The 23,760-nt window shown below is 39.8% G+C and overlaps 1 protein-coding gene across 1 annotated transcript in view; it reads left to right on the forward strand.

Annotated features, from left to right (window-relative positions):
- LOC122800395 (rod cGMP-specific 3',5'-cyclic phosphodiesterase subunit beta-like) overlaps nt 1-23,760 on the forward strand; it is a 1,051,627-nt gene that overhangs the window by 526,277 nt on the left and 501,590 nt on the right. Inside the window, exon 9 of the mRNA XM_044069844.1 lies at nt 481-630. Within this exon, the coding sequence (XP_043925779.1) occupies nt 481-630 (150 nt within the window). The remainder of the gene's footprint in view (nt 1-480; nt 631-23,760) is intronic.

Below are 23,760 nucleotides of genomic sequence, written 5' to 3' on the forward strand. Positions count from 1 at the left end.
GCCACAGTGGATCAAGTGTCTGCTCATGATTGGCAGAGGTATTTTACAGTGTCAAGTTGCCAGCCCGGTGCCCAACCTTCCACGGAAAACATACACACACACACACCCATCCCTAGGGCCAATTTAGAGTATCCAATCCACCTACAGCATGTCTTTGGGATGTGGGAGGAAACCCATGTGACCACAGGGAGAACATGCAGACTCCATACAGAAGGCACCCCAGCTGAGGATCGAACCGGAGAACCTCTTATTTGGGGTGACAGTCTGCACAGAAAAAAAAACTTTAAAAAAAGGTATGCTTTTTGAAATTACAAATCTATGCTTTATTCAAACTGTTAGACTTAACTACAGCCTTAAAGTAGATAAATAACTGTACAGCATGATATTTACACTATTTAACATACTAGTTATAGTTTCATTATGATTTAGAAATGGTATCCAGCTTGTGTGTAATAATTACCTTAATACAATTTTCTGCAGAAGGAGCCATTGGATGAATCAGGGTGGACGATTAAAAATGTTTTGTCAATGCCAATCGTTAATAAAAAGGAAGAAATTCTTGGAGTTGCAACATTCTATAATAGGAAAGATGGAAAACCATTTGATGATATGGATGAAACTCTGATGGAGGTAAATGCTTGGTTATCAATAAAGTTTTAGCAGCTTCATATGTTTACAACCAACTACAGATAGTGTACTGTAGTATCTATGTTATCTCATGTAAGTTTTTCTTTCACTGCATCTATGTAAGTATTTCTGTTTAAAGTTGTATGAGCTAAATAATTTCGTCAGTTGGTGTAAGAACCCAATTAGGCATCTTTAATAATGGACCAGATAACTCATTTCACAATTCCAAATGTATGAAATCAGAAACTTTGGTAGAGTAAACTGAGTCATATTGAGTCTCCCATTTTGTTCCTTTTGTAGATATTTTCTGAACTGCATTCTTTGTAAGCATTTAATTAATTTTGTAGACCTCATATCTTCACTGGTGCAGTTGCAGATCATTTAGCTCTGCTGACAGCAAACTGGGTTTGAATAAAATCATGGGTACCAATAGCTAGATTGGATGAAAGATGGCATGGCTAGTTGTCAGTCTTCCTTACACATGAATGTATGAGAAAGGTCCACTGAAGGTTTGCACCAGAAAGAGGCTAGAGGCTTATCCCAGGCATTACTGAATGGATGTCTTGTGAAGAAAAAGGGTCACATCTAAAATACCATGTATGCATAGCAATCAGGGACTGAATACATTGTTTATTGAAAAATGAAAAATCTGCCCTTCTTTCAAAATATGGCCATTGTCAATAAAATGTCCAGCCCTTACATTCCATGGTCACCAACATTGGGGCCAAAAAGTCTAAACCCTAAAGAAAACATGAGACAAGTGGCATCCTTGCTGATGACAAAAGTTTAATTTCCACTGAAAAAAGGAGCCCCTTCCTCTTTTGCAGAGATCAGAAGTACTGCAGCAGACACCCCCCCTCCTGTGGAGATGTGTCCACTGTTAAGTTATCAGGTGAATCAAATGGGTTAACTGTCAAAAGAAGCACATAGGATGATAAGCAAACAGGAGATCTCAAAGCAGATATCAACTTAAAAAAAAATGATAAAATGAGTTTTGCAGAAGTCAATAGCACATAAAAATTAAGTAGTCAATATGCAGACATTAGAGAAGACTTCTTTATGACCAATGAGATTTATTTTTATTTATTTTATTTTACATTTGTTGACCGGGATAGTCCGACTGGATGCATGTCCATTTTCAGCGGAGGCCCGGGGAGAAAAGCTCCAAGGGTAAGCAGATACAGCATTACATAATACCAGCATTACATATTACAAACAGGCTATTTACAGTGATTACATAAGTAAGAAAGTTAAACAAGTTCCACAGGCTAGAGTTAATCTCGAGCGTAAATCAGGATTAAATTAAATTACACAGTAAACTGGTTAACAGATTTTTACATATTCTAGAGAGAGTTAGCCAGGCTTGATACATTGACATAGCCAGTTAAGTGCCAAATGTTGTTTGAGTCTAGTTTTAAATTGACCTAAGGTAGAAAGTAAGGTAATATCAGCTGGAAGAGAGTTCCAGGGTCTACTTACAGAGTTTGCAAAGAGAGAGTTACCGGCTGTGTTATTAATTTTGCTAGTCTGAATTAGTAGTTTGTTAGAGGATCGAAGCGGTCTAGGATTGTTATAGGGGGTGATAATATTTTTAAGTGCAGGAATATTGTTCGGATTACAGAGGATTTTATAGGCCATAATCAGTTGATTATACTGGTTGATGGCTGTCTGAATTTCACAAATTAATCATTAGCTGAATGCATTTATCAGACTTATAGGTTCAAGATAGAATACTAAGCTGTCAACCCTGTTGGGATATTTCAAGGCTAGCCATGTTTCCTATCTGTTTACCAGCTACGTAATCCCATAGGTGTTATCTACTTTACATCTGAAAAGCTGCACTCTGATTTACTGCCAAAAATACAGGATTAAAGTAATTGTGTACTCAGAAGAACATTTAGTTACACAGACAGACATCACTTCTCTTATCTCTCCAGTAAGCACAATGTAGACAAGTGTAGAGCGTCAGGTATCCAAAGCTGTGGAAATATTCATTATTGCAACAAGTACTGCAATTACCATGCTTATTGGCTCCCCCTACTGTCTCACTGTGAGCATGTCAAGTAAACAAAGCTGCATTTTTGTACTGTTAAAATGTTTCAGTCTTTTGCATAATAAATAACAAACAGTGAACACTATTTTTTTCTTACTTTGTCATCCATAATGGTATGATCTGCCTATACCTGGGATTTAGGCATGAAATCAATAACCTTTGTAGATATACACACTTTTTCAATTCAACTGATGAAGGGGTAGCGATGCTATAAAAAAGTGGACATTAAATAAGAATGCTTTTCAGCTATTACAAACAAGACCTTGGCATGGTCAAGACAACATCATCTCCTTTCGGCTTATCCTGGTTAAGGGTCGCCACAGCGGAACAACAGTCCGCAGAATGATTGGCAGTGGAGTTTTACGGTGTCAAGCTGAACACTCAACCTTCCACAGAAGGCACACATGCACACACTCATATGTAGGGCCAATTTAGAGTATCCAATCCACCTACAGCATGGTCAAAGAACACTAAAATGAAATGAAAATGTTGGTTATGTAAAAGAACTATGTTGTTTTTAAAGGAAAGCTGCCACAACTTCCGGTGAGCTAGGACCCAAACTCTCACCCCAAAGGATAATTAGTAAAGAATAGAAAATGTTTATTTTTAAGCCCTGTTAATATATCTAATTTTAAATAATACATATAAATACACAATAGTTGTTGGTGCTGTACAGATGATTGAAAAATAGAGTTCACCTAGTCCCAGGGAACACATTCTGTTTACCGGTTCCTTTAGCTGATACTCGTCAACACAAGCCAGGTCAAAACCAAACAATGTATTTATTCAGAAAATACAGAAAAAATATTTAAGTGCTTTCATCCTATCTACTCAGGACTTCTTCAGAACAAAATTGAACCAAAAACAATGTTTTAAATATACATCACCACAATCAAGTCATTAATCAAGTCATCAAACAATTAGTTGTACTTTAAAACCTGTTAAAAAACATGAAATAAGAAAAAGCAAAACAATGCATAAAAGACACCTGTTTACATAATAAATCATAAGTCATGAATCATACAAACTTTTATAAGAGCTAAGTTTGCACATATAGAAACAAATAGTTAAAATCACATCAAATTAATAGGCCACAATCAGTTTTGAGAAGTGTTCCCTGGGACTATGTGACCCTATTTTTCAGTTACCAGTTTTTGAGGGTTGCAGAGTATATACATCTATGGTCACTGCACAGATGATCCTTTAATTCTAGAACTTAAAATCCACAGTCCTCATTTTAATTCAAATAGACTGGAAGAAGTGTACAACTTGCATTACAAAACGTGCATGCTTCGTATAGCCTCATAGGTTCATAGGCAAGTACTAGGCTAGCTACCCTTGTGGGCCATTTTAAGCCTCGCCAGTTTCCCTTTCTGTGCTCGAATTAGCTTATCCCACTGGGATAGAGATTGGCATTACCTTTCCCATGGTTAATATATAGTAACCCTAATGAGAATATCTGGGATCATACGATAGATAATTTGACATAATTTAATATCTTAAACACAGAAATATAATAGTCAACATACAATAATGCCCAAGTAAACAATAATATGAGACATTCTTGTCAGTTACACAATGGTAGATACTATAATTTCTCAATGAATATGAAAGCTTAAGAATTAAATAATGTAGTTGTATTTTGTACTTCTACCACCGGATAACACTGTTAACAAAGTATAACCTATACTGCTAATATTCTGGGTTGCCAAAACTATCGCATGCACCATAGAGAAGCAGACATATTATAGAACATAGATCTATATAGTCAGTATGTTTTCAATTCTATCTTTATTGCTGTTGCATAAATAGCTCATATATTTTTGCGCATGGATACTGTATCAGAAAAATGTAGCACATGTTCACAGTTCTTATTGTAAAGCCTTTAATAAGTCCACTATATCAGTAGTATATCAGTATGTGACTAGTCTAGTCCAGATACAGACTTGCTGTATCCAGGAATGTCTGTAAGCTTCTGAACGGTACCAAGGTCTGCTCTTCAATTTTTCCCTTAGATCTGCTAGTTCTCTTCTCTTCTGCACTTTTACTAGCTTATTAGTCTAGCACTTTACCAGACTTTTTGTAGCAATTATTGTAGCACACAAAAGTGCTACCAGCACTAAACGTTCTACAAGGAAACAGCTTCAGTACTTATTATTAATGCCCACCCCTCCAGGGATGTCTAAAGGTCAGTCCCCTGTGGTTTCTCCTATTAACCCGGTGAACTTGGGCATCCTGAGGCAATGCAGCAACTGCCTCATGTACGCTGACAACCCTCTCCTCTTACCTCCCAACACTCAGACTTGTGAGAGATGCACTTATATATGCAAATTAGAAGCCACGCACTCTCCAGCAAAGACCAGGATAGCTGGTCAAGAGGAGAAAGTCAACACTTGCACCACACCACATGGAACACATAGCCCTCCAGAACACATACCAGCACTGCCTTCACATAAAAACACAAACCACACACCCACATTCACAGAGACTCTCAATAAAAATCTACCCAAACAGCAGAGACCTCCAAGGCAGAAACCCACTTGACCACCACAACACAACACTAATCACGAGACACATAACTCTCCTAAACAGTGTGCCACTCAACCAAAGCCTCTAAGACAAAACAGCATGCCCAACACACTAGTCATAGGTGATTCGATAGTAAGGCACACTGATGTCCCACTCACTAGGTTGAATAAGTTGAAAGTAACACCCGGCTGCCTGTCAGGTGCCAGGATCTGCCACATAACACACGCACTCAGGTCCCTCAACAACAGGTGCAAATATGACTCTGTCATTGTACATATAAGTGTGAATGACCTGAGACGTACCTCCCTGGACTACATGAAAAGAGACATGGAGGAGCTCTCGGATTATGTAGCCTAGATGGATATGACCCTAGCCCCGAGCAGCATCTAACCATCACCCAGAATGATACCACAGTACCAAAAGAAAATGACTGATTTCAACAACTGGATACATTTCTGGTGCCATTCTAAGGGGATCCAGTATCTGTCTGCTTGGGATGACATGATTGACAGGCCTCGATGCTTTGCCAGAGATGGCCTGCATCTGTCACCCCTGGGCTTTCAGATACTGGCCAAGGCTCTTGCCACCCCTATAGTGCCTATTTTAGGAGGTGTTCCAAAGACCAAATTACCACCATAACAGCTACAAACAAATCCAATCTGAGGGTCATGCTGCTTAATGCTAGAAGTCTAAATCTCAAAATGCACTCACTCAAAGCACTCTTTAAAATGGAGAACATGGACATTTGTGCTGTAACAGAGACCTTGTTCAAGGCAGCAGAAAGCACCCCTGCACTACCAGGCTATAACTCATTCCACACCTTTCGGCCCCAGAACTTGGACTGAAGCTCCAAAGGTGGTGGTGTTTCCATATTCATAAAGGATGCACATACCTCCAACACTGGGTAAGCCAACAATTCAGGTCACAGCCTGCTATAGGTCCCCAACCATATCCCAAGACTCACACTCCACATTCCTAAGCACCCTGGAGAATATTAGGGTCCAACCTAACACTCTCATACTGGGCAACTTCAACTACCCCTCCATTAACTGGAAAAGCTACTCATGTACTAATACACTTGCCTAACATTTCCTGAAATTCATTAATTCCAATGCTCTGGACCAGCCCACTCTTACCACCACTAGAGGTAGCAACATCCTTGACCTGGTCATTACTAACATGGGTGACTGTTGCTCTACACCAATAGTCAACTCCTTCCTGGTCAGAGCCGACCACAAATTAATCACCTTGGAAATCCACATCCCTCTCACCCTGCCCTGCAAAGGTAACCACCATGAAAAACTTCTCCAAAGCTAACCATGGGCTCCTAAAAACAGAGGTGGATAACTTCACGGCACCCATGCAAATGGAAAATAGTTGCATGACCACTGAATCATACACCAATGTACTGTACGAACACGTACACAAATGCATGGATCTCACAATACCCAATAGAACCAAGATGCTCTCCTCCAAGAAAAAGGAAGTCAATCTGTTGGTCCCCTGCCATAAACAAACTCCACAACAGAAGGAGGAAACTGATGCGGAATAAGGTGAAGTCCCAAGACTGGAAAAACTCCCTTATCAGCCTCAACAAAAAGTTGAGATCCCTCAAATCTTCTAAAGCTAGCTATGAAAACAGAATTGCAGCTGATAGTAAAGACAGCCACAAGGCCTTCTATAGTTATGTAAAGAATCTCCACGGCAATACGCACAATGGTACCTCCTATACCGAGCCAACAGATATTGCCAATATACTGGTCGACAAATTCACTGCCAACCTTATCACCCCCCCCCCAAAGGACCAATCACAATACCAGTAGAGTGCCAGGCACCCAGTATAACTGCTGCACAGGTTAAAACAGCACTGTCCAAGGCAAAGAATACAGCTTCTGTGGGACCTGACAATATCCCTGGATGTGTTCTACATGAACTACAGAGTGAAGTGGCACCTCACCTGTGTGCCCTGTTCAATCATAGCCTCACCTTAGGTTTTGTCCCTACCGAATTATGCACTGCTAAAGTCATCCCTCTCCACAAAGGAGGAGTGACTACAGACCTGGAGAACTATTGCCCCATTAGCCTGACGAGTCTGATATGCGCAGCTATGGAACACATCATCATGGACCTAATAAACAAGGATATAGGGAATCTCCAAACTCTGGATCTCACACAGTTTGGTTTTGTGAAGGGTAGATCATGCATTCTTAACATGGTCGACTTCTTTGAGTCAGTCACCAGATGAAGGCAAGGTGGTTCATACAGCCTACCTTGATCTGGCCAAGGCCTTTGATACCATTCCCACTCAGGAATCATAGAAAAACTCACTAAGCTAGGCATCAACCCCTATATCACTAGGTGGGTTGCAAACTGGCTCACAGATAGAACCCACAGTGTAAAAGCAGCTGACTTAAAGTCAGACTGCTGACTAGTCACGAGTGGAGTCCCACAGGGTTCGGTCCTGGGTTCTCTCCTGTTTGGTATTTACTTTTCTGAAGTCCAGGCCAACATGAAGAGACTCTGGCTGACAAAGTTCACAGACAATTGCAAGTGGGAGATATTATTAACTCCCCAAGTGATGTTGACATCCTACAGAATGGCCTCACTGAGACCAACGACTGGTGTCAGAATTATGACCTTATGCTCAATGCCAAAAAATGTGTTGTCATCCTCTTTGGGAAAAACCTAGTTCCTATGAATTACCACATTGATGGTAGTCCACTGAACACAGAAGGCGTTATAAGGGATCTGGGAACACAAGTTGACAGCAACCTCTCTTTTGACCACCACATTGCCACTGTGGTCAGAAAGTCATTCTATGTGGCACATCTTGTTATTAATGGTTTTGCATCCAGGAAGAAAGAGGTCATTGTCTCCCTCCACTCTTCCCTCATTAGGCCAGTCATCGAGTACAATGCCCCATTTGGCATGTACCTCACTAGACACCTGCAACAACTGGAGAGGCCACAAAAGTACTTCACAAAGAGGATTATAGGCCTTAAACACTTGTCCTATATGGACAGACTCAAAAAACTCCAACTATTCTGTCTGATATCACCTACGTATAGGCTATCTCTGCTTGACTTTCAAAGCCATGTCTGACCAAGCTCTGTTAGAAATGCTACATCTAAACAAATCCCAATCCTTCCACACTACATGCTCAAGAGACCTCAAACTCATTACCACAATCAACAGAACGTATTGGAGGGACAGGTTCATAAGCCACAGACTGCCCATACTATGGAACAGACTTCCTATACATGTCAAGCAGAACACCTCGCTGACCCTCTTCAAGAGAAATCTTGATGAGTGGATCGGAAATAGAGAATTCACCACCAGGGATCACTCCAGTGACTTTAATTGACAGAGGCACTGGGAACTAAGGTCGGGTGGCACAATGCCAGGTTAATCCTATGGGCTAGGCTTGTAAAGGCCCCAGGTCCATTAGCCTAGTACACACCTATGAACTTATATATATATATATATATATATATATATATATATATATATATATATATATATATATACAGTAATATGATAATATTCATTGCCTACATTACATGTTGGTATATGCATAATGGAATTACAGTGAGCCTAATCACCACTTCCCAAACAAAAAGTTTCCTGCTTTTGTTACTGGGCATGTCAATAAGTTACCGCTATGCTGGTATATGTTAAAAACAAGCACACTGTATACTGATCCAGTGACTGACATTTCACTAATCCTTACCTTGTATAAACATACACAGCATAATCGCTCTGCCTACCAGAAGATGCTGCCAGTATAAAAACTAATTTGTCATAAACTACATTTTAAAAATCTGAATGACTAATATGTGTGACACCAGTGGAATTCGTATGGGTGACAAATTGAGTCCTCAGAAAATATATTTGTGAATGAAGTCCAGTTCTACTTAGTGTGTATGTTAGCAAAGCATTGGGTAATTGAGATCATGTTCTGCAGTTAAGTTAATCTACCCTTTGTCCATATGTGGTATATAATGTTACATAAACTATTTTAACCACAAATGATCACAGTCATAATAGGTATACGTTACTTTGCTTATAGCTGCTGCATATTACATATGTCTTCTGCCAATGACGGCAAAGAAACATATGTACTCAATCAGTAATGGTACTTACAATAATGTTATATAATTAGCCGGTGCTGAGAAACAACTTGTATAGCATTAAATTAACTTTATGTATGTCTGTTGCTATGTTGTGCTTGCTAACACAGTTTACCTACTCCTACGTGTAACTCAAAGTTATTTGTCCAAAAGATCATATCTAAGGCAACTACACATCTGACTAAAGGATAAATGATGACTGTTTCAGAAATAATTAGTATCAATGCAGAAGTGATACATTACTGTATAAAAATGACTGTTTCAGAAATAATTAGTATCAATGCAGAAGTGATACATTACTGTACAAAAAGAGGGCTAAATGTGCACAGTACAGAGACAGCTTTAGCCGTGGTACTGGTTACTTTTATAAACTGGCATATTCCAAAAGTCACCCCACGGCTGCTCTGCAGCAGTTCCCCAATATACAGGACATTCCCTTTTGACAACATCAACTAAAGAGTGTTAAATGTCCCTAGCTCACTTCTGACCTCAAATGACAACTATGGGAAAGAGACAGCACTTAAAAAACTAGAAGGTCAACTGACATGACAAACAAAAGCAAGACATCTGTGTTTCACCTGAAGAACTAATACATATAGTGTAAAGTCAGCATATATCAGGAAATAAAAAACAGACTCATTTTGCAAGCTCCCTTAAGTTGCTATGGAAATACATTAAAGAATTTACTGGAGGTACCAACTCTAATCATTAAAATGCTAAGACCTTTAACCTTGCATACATTTCCTCACTAAAAACAATACTGTTCCAACAGTAAAGTACATTGCTTCAGCAGCCACACGGGCAAACTGTACACTACCAATTAATATTACACCCCCACATGCTACCTCTCCCACATACGGCTTACCATTCTATTAGATGGAAATAACTTTAAAAAAAACAGAATGGTCATACGTCTGCTTGGGTTTTCCTCTCTACACCTTCCATTATTTCAAATGTCTATGCATCTAATCACTAGGCCACTTACACACATTCATAACCTTTCATTATGCACAGATATAATTCTTCCATTCTTTAATGCTATATACAGAGTCCTTCATCTCAAAGTTCCTTCACCCAAAACACCTAGGAGCTATCTCCTGAATGCCAAAGCTTTGTAAAAATCATCTACAATGAATGGGATTGACATATTAACAAATATGGCTTCTCACACAAATAATACAGCATCAGAAATGGCTTCATCATCTTTACTGTAAAGTGCAATTGCCTTCACAGTGTGAGCACTGGCTCTAGGTGATAGTCACTGTTGATGTGGCACCCTGACCCCATATACAGTGAGGAAAGGGGGTTGATACCAATGCAGGCTGCCTTTAATAATGTTCATCTTCATTTATAAGAAATGTGTTTATCAGACAGATTAACCACTATTTACAACTTATCAAACATGAATACTTTGGATTTAAAGAAGGATCATTTAAATTGTTTCACAATTATCTTGGCAATCATACCTTACAGGTAGCAAGACCCACAGTTAGCTTTAGGGGTATTAAAGGTGGAAACTGCGCATAGGCTAGTGTTAAGCCCTGTTCAGCTTCAAGTTTTTCTTAATAATATAACAGGTATCCTATCCAAAGTTCAAGTCACTTTATAAGAAGATTATATTTTACATTTATGATTAGGAATGAGTAGCCATTTGGTATAACTGAAGTTCAAAATGGTTTCTCTCCATATCTTTCAACCTCTTAAAGCAAGAAATCTGGACAAAGCCATAAATAATGGGGGGACAAAAGCACAAACATAGGTGCACTTTTAAAGTATTCCTCTTACAAACTTAGAAAATTGATAGGGAAAAAAAGATTTTGCATTAGCATGAATTTTCTGATGGGAATAAAGTCTGAAACTCAAATGCCTGTCATTTTCTGACTTCAAACCTCAATGATTTGCCAGAAAACCACAATTTTTATGAGAAACAGACCAAACATTTGAGGCAAAAATCTGGACATTCTGAGAAAATCTGCATTGTTGAGAGGTATGTTTTCTCCTCTTTTCCAGTGGCTAGAAAATATAAACTTTAAATAAGCACAAAACAACAACCTTGTTATATGGACTAGTCCAAAACTGAAAAAAAATAATAATCCTCAAACTGACAATCTAACATTAATAGCAACAAAACCTGAATAAGTCTTGTTTATTTGTTGGTGTAGATTTAGGTCCCTAGTGTGGATGCTTGTGCAGTACATCACAGTTATAGTTTGAGCTACATTACTTCTGAACTTGATGACATTTACAGTCCTTCATTTTGACTACTTCCTCTGCTTGCAAATAGATTAGATATTAGCATAACTCCATACTCTTTATGAGATGGACTTTTCTGTGGACTTAACTTTGCTCAGTGAACCTTTCCCAACATCACCTCTTCCATCTGGAACTTACTCCTTAATGAAACTTAACATGACTCATTCTGTCTCTCCTTCCTTTAAAAGTGGTTCAACTCCCACTTAACTATTATTACTGTACCCATTTCAGGAACAATGGGTAGGGATGAAATCTAAGGTTGAGAGAGAAAAAAGGAGGGCAACACCCGCTCCATGATTTTTTTTCTTTCATTGTGAGATGTTGACAAGCATTGCAATTCTTTAATTAAGATGCTTTTTGCTGACTTTAAAAGAAAGTTATGTACTAACCATAATGATAGATTCATGTTGTCTTTTTTTCATTTAGTTCAGCCTTTGGGTTGTCTGATCCAATTGGATTTGACCTTGGTGCCTTTTTCTAAAGCTGTGGATCCAAGGGTCTGACTCCTCCCCTACCCATAAGGTCTTCCTCTCTAATAAAGTACTGCAGATCAAGTCTGCTGATATTTCCATAAATATTATGTCCATCATGTGAGTGAAAAATTTCTAGGTGTCAATGTCAGGGATCATATTAATACAAACAGTAAAGTACCAAAAAGAAATGTTTTTACAGACAGGGTCTCAGAAGAGGTTTGTCCAGTCAACAGAAGCTGTCATTGACAATACTGGAAGGGAGAAGGAGGGAAGGATGTTGAATGGGATGAAAAAGAGACCACACAGATCTATCATTATGATAAGTACATACCTTTCCTATCCAATTGTGTCTATTTTTATCTTTTTCAAGCTTTGGGACAGATTCCCAAACTGAAGAACATCTGACAGGCATCAAGGAAGGATATTCCTGAGAAATGCAGAACCAAACATAGAACGTGATTTGGAGTGCACATCCAATTTGTAATGAGATGCAAAGGTATGGACCATGGACCATGTTGCTACTGCACAAATGTCATCAATTGGAACTCTCTTCATGAAAGCCATAGAAATAGTTATTGTTCTTGTGGGATGGACTTTTGTTTTCATGTGTAGGGGTACCCTGGTCATTAGAAACAAAAGAAATGCATTCAGACAGTCATTTGGAAGGTGTGATGTTTGATATGTTTTTAACAGTTTTGCTTTAGCAAAGGAAATGAATAGTTGATTTGACTTCCTGATATCATTGGTCTGATGTAAATAGAATATGAGCTGTCTGTGAACATCTAGCATGTATATCATATATTCTCCTGTGTTTAAGAATCTCAGAAAAAAAGTCTGGCAAATCAACTTACTGATTCATATTTACTTTGAATGTCACCTTTGGTAGAAAAAAAATAATTAGTTGTCAAGGCCACTCTATCTTTATGAAAAAAAATTGGTGGTTTGCAATATAGTGCTTGTAATTCAGAGATCCATCTAGCAGATGTAATTGCAACAAGAAAGAATGGTTTTCCATGAGTGAAACTTCAAGTCTACTGAAGCTGTTAATTTGAAGATCAAGTTTTGGGATCAAGGCTTGAAGCATAATTGTGATATCCCATGGGGGAACTGGATCTCTGATCAGAGGTCTGAGTAAGAAAAATACACTTAATGAAGGCTTTGGAGATTTTAACAGAGGTTATGGAAGCATCATTATGCTCTATGAGAACATGTGCTATTGTGGCCATCTGTACCTTGATATTGGAGAAACTGGACCACTTCTGAAAAAGGTCTGACAAAAAATCTAAAATCAATGGGAGAGATACAGAGAAATGATCTAACCCTTTTGAGGAAGAACAAACAGAATATTTTTCCCTTTGCTTTGCTATATCCTTTTTTCTAGACTGTTTTTGGGAAGCAGAAATAATGTGAACAGAAATAATGAGAACCACTAAAAAAGATAGCCTGGAATCTCTGGCCACCGTTAGAATTGGAGGAACCATGCAGTCAGCTTCAGGGCTTTCAGATCCAGTAGTGGCAATCCAGACAGGTGACTGAGGAGATCTGTTTTTCAATCCAATATCCAAAAGGATGCACCTAATGAGGCCAAACTAAGATGAGTCAGTGCTACTGTTTGGTATATACTTCTCAGAAGTTCACGCCAAACCTAAGGGGCTGTGCTGACCAAGTATGTGAATGACTGCAAACTGAATGCAATTATCAAAAACCCAAATTATGTCAGTATACTCCAGGAGGGTCTTATGTAGACTAACGATGGGTGTCTTAGTCATGGTATCAAACTGAATGCAAGAAAATGCACCACCATTATTCCCTTCGGCAAAGACAATGTCCCTTCACACTATCAAATCAACAACATCCTAAGTACCCACAAATTGGTAAGGGATCTGGGATCACAAGTAGACTGCGACCTTAACTTCAACCACTATGTGTCTACTGTACTAAGGAAGGATTTCTGCAAAGCAGACTTGATTATTAAAGGCATCATCTCATGAGTAAAGGAGGATTATTATTTAATTAATTATAATTATAATTATAATTATTTGAGAGAAAAAGAGGTCAAAACCCCTCTATACTTGGCACTACTCTGACCCATAATTGAGTACAATGCCCTGTTCGGCATGTACTGTACAAAGCACTTGCAGCAACTGGAGAGACCTCAGAGGTGTCTAACAAAAAAGATCAAGGGACTCCAGCACATGCTGTAGACAGACAGACTAAAGCCCTGTCACTATGCTCTGTATCATGTAGACTTCTTAGTGGAGACTTATGACTGGCTTACACAGCAATCTCCGAACCAAGCCAAATGAAATTGCTGCATATCCGTAAATCAAATGGGACTAGATCTACCTGTTCCAGGGACCTGAATATACCCTGTGACTTAAACAGGACATGCTGGAGGGACATATTTGTCTCCCAGTGACTGCCACGTCTTTGGAATAGGCTGCCAATTCAAGTGAAGCAGAGCACCTGTATGACACTGTTCAAGAGGAACATGGATGAGTGGATGGAGCACCATAAATTCTTACTGCAGATAGTGCCCACAATCCTTCTAGATGTGTGCAGTCTTTACTAAATGCAATCCTGGATATTGACTAGCATATATATGGTATTACATTGGGATGAATCAGCTAGACTTGAAATGACCTCAGTGTCAATAGCCTAGTAAACTCCTATGATCCTGTGATCTTATGAAACCTGCCAGGGCCAAAATGGGGCAAGGAGGGTGACTCAGTTCCAAACCTTCTGGCTTCCTGAATGAATTTTATCAATGCAGGTATCAGGAAGAAAGCATAGAGGAAACTGGGGACAATTATGAACTACAGCATCCCTCAGTGACTGCCCTTGTGGAGGCAAATTAACTGCTGCACTTGTTCAAGTATGAGGCAAACAGATCACAACAAGTTTGGCCCTGATGGCTGACAGAAAATGATGAAACATCACCCATTGCCATACTCTTATGGCTTCCTGGCAGACAAGATCTGATCATGTTCACCCTTGTTTGTTGATATAACAGACTACTGCCATGTTGTTCAACTGAATGTAGAACACACCCTTGGAGAGGAAGTCCTAGAATGCCCAAAATGCTAGAAGAACCACTCTGATCTCCAAGATACTGCTTTGAAGATTGACCTCTATGGATGACCAAGCACCTTGAACTGTCTTTCCCTCAAAATGCCCCCCCACCCCAGAAGGAAAGCTTCCATATTTATTATGGTATGGTGGTTTGATGGAAAAAGTTGTTCCTTCTACTACTGATGAAGAGATTATCCACCATTTGGTTTATCCCTGCAAACTTATGTGAGACAGATCTTGATATGGAGGTTGTGAAGACTTTGTGATCATTGAACTGAAAGGGTTTATTGTAGTACTCTCGTGTGGTATCTTGCCTGGATGACTAGTATAATGGTAGAGGCCAGCAAACCTAGCAGAAGAAGAATCAACCTTGCTAGAGGAAGGGGCTGCTGAATAACCAGTGAGGCCACAAGACATAGCAATAGTATTCTGGTGTGGAGGTTTGGCAACTTGAAGATCCATGTTGATGTGACGTCTGATAAACTCTATGTGCTGAGAGGGTGAAAGTTGACTTTTGGAGCAACTAACTGTAACCCCTAGTAGCTGTAAAAGGTAAAGCAACAGGTTACAGTTTTGAACCAGTAGATTCCTGTAAGTAAAGGTAAGGAGCCAATCATCTAGGTATGGTAACATCTAGGTCTCTTGCAGCCAGAGATTAGCTGCTACCACTGCTATAACTTTTGTGAACATCCTGGGGATGTGATGAGACTGAAATGCCACAATCTTAACCAGAAATTACTGGTCTCAGCTGGAAAAGGAAAAATCTCCTGGATTAGCTCTGGATCTTTATGTGATAGTAGGCACCTTGGAGATCTATAGAGCACATCCAATCATCCTTCATCAGGAGAGGCAATATGGACTCCACCATGACCATCTGGAACTTTGCCTGTCTTATGAATTAATTGAGATGGCTGAGGTCCAAAATCAGTCTGAGGTCCCTGTCTTTTTTGGAATAGACGCCAGATCCTAATTGATCTCAGGGGACTTGAAGGGTGGCTCTTTTTTCTAAGAACTTGGAGACCTCTGTTGCTGCATATTCCAAGTGACTGGGTGGAATATCAAGGATATTTCTTTTCTTCTTTGGAGGATAACAAAAGGGAATGGAATAACTTAATACCCAGGAATCCATTGCAATATCTTGCCAGGTATGTGGGTGTAAGAATAAGTGCCGTCCAACTGCTTTCAGACTGTAGCAGCCAGGTAGCCCCACAGGAGCACTGGTTGGGTTTCTCATTAAAAGGACAGTGAAACCCATGGTTATACAATCTCCCTCTGCCCCTAGGGTGACATCCATTTAAGTTGCCCCCCCCCCCCCCGCCCTGATAGATACTGTCTCCAGGACTGTCTTGGTTATAATCCTGTGATTTTCTGAGCCACATTTTCTTACTGCCTAGAAAAGGTCCTTTGATGGATGGAGAAGTGGATTCCAATGGCAGATAGGATTTTGCCATCTTGTTCACTCATAGACATCTCTTTACCTTCTGGTCTGAAAAGTGTAGAACCATAAAATGGAGCATTAATGAAGACTATGTTGAAGGTTTACGCAAAATTGGATAGGCACATCCAAGCATGCTGAATCATTGTAATACCAGTGCCTGTTCGTCTGGCTGTGCCATCAACTGAATTGGAAAGCATATCCATGGATACAGTAGACATAGACCACAGGGTAGATGATTGAGAGTCCACTGTCTTTTGAATGTCCACCCATGAGGGACTTGGTAAGCACTTTCATCATGTCCCCCTGAAAATGTGTCATACAGGCAAGATAGTTATGTGCTCTAAATGTGAAAGTCACTGAAGCACATGTCTATTTTCCTAAACCTGTCCAACACTCTTGTCTTCTTGTTAGTAGGGTGAACAGAAGAACTCTTCTCAGACAGTTCCTTTATTGTGGCTGCTGCTACTACCATGGCATTTACTGGTGGACCTTTGCTCAGTGTTTCCTTTTTTGGGGGCTACCAAAATCCTATCTGGTTTCTTGCGGATAGGTTCCACTACAACAGGGTCTTTCCACACCCACTAAGCCACAAGGTCTGTAAGGGCTTCAGTGGGTGGTAGAACCTATGATACAGATGAGCCATTACCAAAGATCTTGAGGAACACAGATTCATCTGGTGATGGAGTTTCAGTGGGCAAACCCCCTTACTGCTTTATCAATTCTAGGATGTCACCAAAGGTGATGTCTTCTAGAGGGGTGTGACATCCCCACACTAGGCCAGTAATCAAGGAGCCTGAATCCTCACTACTGACACTGCAGAGGGACCTTCACTTGGAATACAGATGGATACACACAGTATTTCCAGATGCAACTCTCTGCACCAAGTGCAATTTCCCTTAAGAGCAAATAAGGAACACACTCAGTCAGGGGTCTGGATTTCTATATATCTGTCTCCCTCAAGGTCCCCAGTAAGACTCCCCAGTGATACAGTTGTAGGATTAATTCCTCAGCCAAGTGTCCAAGCTATGTCCTCCAGCACCCTCTCTGTGAAATCAGTGCTTTGTGTCCTTGCCCCAAGTAGCGGACACATTCATGTTTGAGATTTGATTTTCCACACACACACTTGGGAAAAGCTGGCACATATTTACCTACTGTTCCTCCCTCTGCCTAGAGTATGAGGTACTTACCACTGCCACCAGACACTCCACAATCAGCTACTCTAAGGCCCTTAACAAAGGATGTCCAATTATACTGTGTAATATTAATACTAATACAAATGGTAGTAGTTGACCAAGACAGCTAAGCCTTCTGGAGTGGGCAACACAGTGTCACCAAATAAATATAAGTACTCTAAAAGGTTAAATGCTTTCTAAAAGAGCCAACCACAATAAAAAAATAAATATATTTAATAATAAATAATAAAAGAACATGAAAATACTGAATAAATATTTGCAGCAAACCACAGAGTTCAAATCACAGGAAATATTAAAAAATAATACTGATGGGTAGACTTAGACAAATATAGAAAAACAGTAATAAACTAATCTTGCCATATATTCATGACTGATTTAAAGAAATTACTGTTCCCTAATAATTTACTTAATAGAGCAAGGCAGATGATGTGATGAGTGGTCCTTCTTGCTGTCAGGCCCAAGACAGAACACTCAATACAGAGAGATTTCTATTTGTAATATCTAAAATTTCCAAGATGGCTGGCAGTAAAATTTCCAAGATGGCTGGAAGAATGACCTTATCTGGTCACCTGACTCTCGGTTCTCACACTATTCCCCTTTGAAGCTTGAGAAAGTATGTTAGCATAGATGTGATAAGATGCATATCTAAAGTTTTGCTAATGTTTATGACAGTGCCTGGGGCTTCCCATTTTTTTTACTCAGCTAAAGAACAAAGGCTTCTTCCAGACATGCCATCTCTGGTCTTTTTCAGAGCTGTGAAATAGGCACCTCCATGGCCCAACAGGTGGTCCAGTTAAAAATAATTTTCTTAAAGTAAGAAGTAAGCTTACTATTTGACCACTTCTCTTCCAGTGTCCTTTACTAACATATATACTCACGGTTTCACATGTATATTCCTTCTCTGTCCAGTAGGACCCACTGTTGATACATTTTTTTTTAACTCTAGGAACTTTACAAACACATTTTGATTTTCAAGTGCTATCCAGTTCTAATACATTTGTAACATATGCATCTGTACAAATCAGTTTGATATCCAAATGCCATACATTCCTAATACATTTGTAACATAAGCATTTGTGCAAATCAGTTTGATATTCAAATGCCATACAGTTCTAATGCAGTTGCAGCACAAGTGTCTTGTATAAATTAGTTTGATATTTAAAGGACATATCATTCTTTACAGAACTCTGTCTGGCTATGCTGGCACTAGCCCATATCATCACAAGGAGATCTTCTAGAACCTTTACCTTCACCCAGATCTGTGTCTCCTGAGATGGACTCTGGAGAGGAGTCCAGGTGTTTTCATTTGAAAGTCTGTTTTTTACAGACTTGCCTCAGGGGAATCTCAGGAAACAGATCTGAATCAGACTGGAAACTTGAGTAGTGAGTATCCTTTAGGCCTAAAGGTGCTGACTGTCCCCATCAATCTGAAAGAGTGCAGTGATTCACAGGATCCAATAGAAACTGTGATGGATCTGAGCTCAAAGGTAGTACCTGACTTCATGGACAAGAAAAAAATGTCTTCATATGCCTTGAAAGCTGATGCTGCAATCAGAGCAGAGTGACCATCCTTCCTATCTGAGGATGAAGAAACAATACCAACTCCAAATGTTGTGTACACCAAGGTGACCTTGGACTGAGCTAGTGAAACCCAAAGCCCTGACAGGCAGAGGCAGCTCTGAAAACTTCGGAGTCGACTCCACTGCCAGGGCCCTGACACTGACATTTTGGCTATAAGACCCATCTCAATCCAAAATAATCAGAGTTCAGAGAGTAAGGGATGTTGACAAAGCCAAAGTTCCTTGAGATATGGGCTCCAACTGAAGTGTACCAGGGAGAGTTTGGACCTGTAGGGACCAGCTCAAGAGGTAGACCGGTACCAGAGAAAACAAAGAGAAAACAATAGATGGGTAGTTAGATCCATACCCACAGCACCCAAGGTGGATGGTGCAGGAAGAGCCCCTATTTGGATTTGGGTCCTCAGGAATTTCAACATCATTCAATCAAAGGCCATCACTGTAAGGCTTCTGGTGGAACAGACAGACCTTGAGGAAGATGCCTCCAATGGAGGTCTGGAGTAATATCTCATTTGTAGGATGGGTGAGGGGAGACTCACTGATTCTGGGGAAAATCTTGGGTGAGGCGGGGGAGATCGGATCCAAGTAACTCATAGATATAACTTCCTTGGAGTCGTTAGTGCTAGACTCAAAGGATCTTTCAGATCTGGAGACCTTTTCTAGACTTCTATATGCTCTTCTCTTTTGATCTTTCTCTTTCCTTAGACTTTGCTTTTAACTTCTCTCTCTCTCTCTTTTTCCTTCTTCTTATTCATGTATTTTTACCTGTGGAAATGGAAGCTAGTCTAGAAGTACTAGCAATTGAAGACTGAGAAGAAAAATAAGACCCTGTCTGAGGGTGGAGAAAACCTTTTAAGATAATTTTTTTCTTTGTGACCTTAAATGACCCCAGTCCCAAAATAAGTACAAATATTACAATTTGCCTTAAGGTGGGTAGACTCCAAACAATAAAAACACAAAGAGGAGATATGAGGGAAACGATGTAATGATACAATTTGTTTTGCTGGAGTTTGATGCCCATTTTTTTAATTAAGAGAACAAAGCATGAACGGAAAGAAAGCAAGTAAAATACAATGTGGGTACAGGAAAATACATGCAAAGGATGGTGGCAGAAATATACAAATACACAGCTTTTTATGGGAGACACTATGAGTGGGGAGTGGGGATACTGATAAATGTTGGAGTAATTACAGTGCATTTTAACATTCATACAAAGGGAACACTCAAACACAATATACTGCATTTTACATAGAAAATAATAATTTATTAAATGTTAAGTACTTTTGTCTCTGAATAAACTCGAGACTTCTTACAAAGTGAAAACAACTGGTTTAAAGACCAAGGGGATATCAGATGATAGATACAAAATAAAGTCATGTGTAAATGCCTCTGCATTGTGGAATATCAGATGATTTCAGTCTTTCCATGTTAGGTAACAACAGTAGAACCATGCAGAATAATTGACTCATAGAATATCATATCATACAGCACTGTTCTTAAAATACTGATGTCTCAAAAGACTGCCTTTAACCTAAAGAAAGTGTTATGCAGAAACAGACACCCTTGCAATGCCACATAAGTTGTGCTTTATATATACTTGTGCCATGGTCATTCAGCTTTCAAAGCATGGAGTAAATTGTCTTTAGCCTCAAAATTTTACAATTTCAGAATTAGTTTAGCGTAAATGCTAGTACAAAAGGCAACTAAATGGTTCTAATCATTCTAATTCCAGCCAAATAGGATTCAGTTAAATTATATGCTTCCCTTGAAAGTCAGTCAGATTGCAGATGGCGCACTAGTTGCTGATCTGTTTCCACATTTAGGGCAAAGGATGACAGACTGTATAAAAAGTGACAGAAGACAGAATGGTATGAATGGTTAGAATGGTAGTTACGCTGAAAAATTTAGTGGTGGCCACATCTGCGAGAAGAACATAATTTGATCTTCAAATTACTGGAATGGATAATGACATAGGCTCTCTGAAAAATGTAATGAAGAACAGCAGAGGCATTAAACTTAGAATTAGGGTAATAAAATGGTTTGGCTGGAGCAATTGTTGCATGACTGTATGTTCAGAATGGAAGATTTAGGATATAAAAGCCTTTTGGTAAGATAGAAGTATAATATAAAGAAGAGCTGATATAGATTAAAAAATAAAATGAAAATCAGTACCTCCATAAAAGAATAAGGGAAAATGAGCTAGAAAATCTCCACAGAGGTGAGCATCCAAACTGACAGGTTACACAAAGCTGGCCGTCCAAATTAAGGTACAGGTAACCCATATTAATGAGCTATGCTGCTTCCAAGGCAAATTATCTAACAAAGGCACTTCCTGACCTTTCTGTATACAGAGATGTGCACACACACACACACACACACACACACACACACACACACACACACACACACACACACACACACACACACACACACACACACACACACACACACACACACACACACACACACACATATATATATATATATACACACACACACACACACACACACACACACACACACACACACACACACACACACACACACACACACACACGTATATGTATATGTATTTATAATGTATGTTTGTGGCGCACATGTATGTATCGTATATGGTTGTAATCAAAAAGGCAAAATACTCAACTGGTAGAAAATTTTCTTTAGGTATAAAAAAGAGTGACTACGTATGTGAGTGAATAATCATTTGTGTGAATCTAATATGGTTGAATTAATTGCCTCATGTACACAGACAACCCTCTCCTCCTACCACCCAACACTACAACCTGTGAGAGATGCACTTACATAGCCAAAATGGAAGCAAAGCTCTCTCCACCCAAGATTGTGCTAAACAGTCAAGAGGAGAAGGTTAACACCCACACTACACCTCAAGCAACACATAGCCCTTCTAAACCCGCACCACCAACACCCACATATAGCAACACTAAATCCACATATGCAGAGGCCCTTAACTGTAACCTGCCCAAGCAACAAAGACCTCTGAAGCTGAAACGCAAACAAACACCAATCACAACCAATGTGTCACATAGTTCACAACACCAGTGTGCCACCCAGCAACAGCCCCTAAGGCAAGACAATGTACCTAACACTTTAGTCATAGGTGACTCTATAGTCCAGCACACTGATGTCCCGCTCACCAGGTTGAATAAGGAGAAAATTACAGTCAGCTGCCTGTCGGGTTCCAGGATCCGCCACATAACGCATGTACTCAAGTCACTCCACAATAAGTACAAATATGACTCTGTCATTGTCCATGTTGGTGTGAATGACTTGAGACATACCTCCCTGGACTACATGAAAAGAGACATGGAAGAGCTCTCGGATCATGTGGCCCAGGCAGGTATGACCCTAGCCCTGAGTAGCATCCTGCCTTCGCCCAGAATGATACCACAATATAAGGATAAAATGAATGACTTCAACAATTGGCTAAGCTTATGGTGTCATTCAAAGGGGATCCAGTATCTGTCTGCCTGGGATGACATGATTGACAGACCACGATGCTTTGCCAGAGATGGTCTGCACCTGTCACCCCTGGGATTCAGATTACTGGCTAAGGCTCTTGCCACCCCATAGTGCCTTTTTTAGGCAAACTTCAAAGGACAAAATCACCACTGTAACAGGTACAAGCATGCAAAATCTAAAGGTAATGCTACTCAATGCTAGAAGTCTAAACCTCAAAGTGCACTCTCTCGAGGCACTCCTAAAAATGGAGAACATTGATATCTGTGCAGTAACTGAGACCTGGTTCAAGGCTCCAGAGAGCACCCCTGCAATACCAGGCTACAACTCTTACCACACTTTTCGGCCACCAAACCAGGACCGAAACACTAAAGGTGGAGGAGTGTCAATATTCACCAAGGATATTCACACCACCAGGCTAGTTGGCCAACACAATGTGTCTAAAATTCTCCAAGTGCAACTAACACTAGGTAAGACTGCAATCCAAATTGTAGCTTGCTACAGATCCCCCACCATACCCCAAGATTCTCACTACACCTTTCTAAACATACTGGAAAATATTAAGATAGAACCAAACACCCTAATACTGGGAGATTTTAACTACCCTGCCATTAACTGGGAAAACTACTCATGTCCCAACACCTTTGCGCAACGGTTCTTGGAATTCATAAATTCCAACGCCCTGGATCAACTAATCCATAGTCCCACCAGGGCTCCAATATCCTAGACCTGGTCATTACCAACATGGGAAATCAATGCTCCATACCTATGGTCACCCCCTCGTTAGTCAGGTCTGACCATAAGCTAATCACCCTTAACATCCACATCCCACCCCCACCCCCCAGTAAAGAAACCACCATAAAAAACTTCTCCAAAGCCAACTTCATGCTACTCAAGTCAGAAGTGACAAACTTCATGACACTCATGCAAACGGGAAC

Source organism: Protopterus annectens, chromosome 4.part0, assembly GCF_019279795.1.
Source record: "Protopterus annectens isolate FY-2018-M chromosome 4.part0, PAN1.0, whole genome shotgun sequence".
NCBI lineage: Eukaryota > Metazoa > Chordata > Ceratodontiformes > Protopteridae > Protopterus > Protopterus annectens.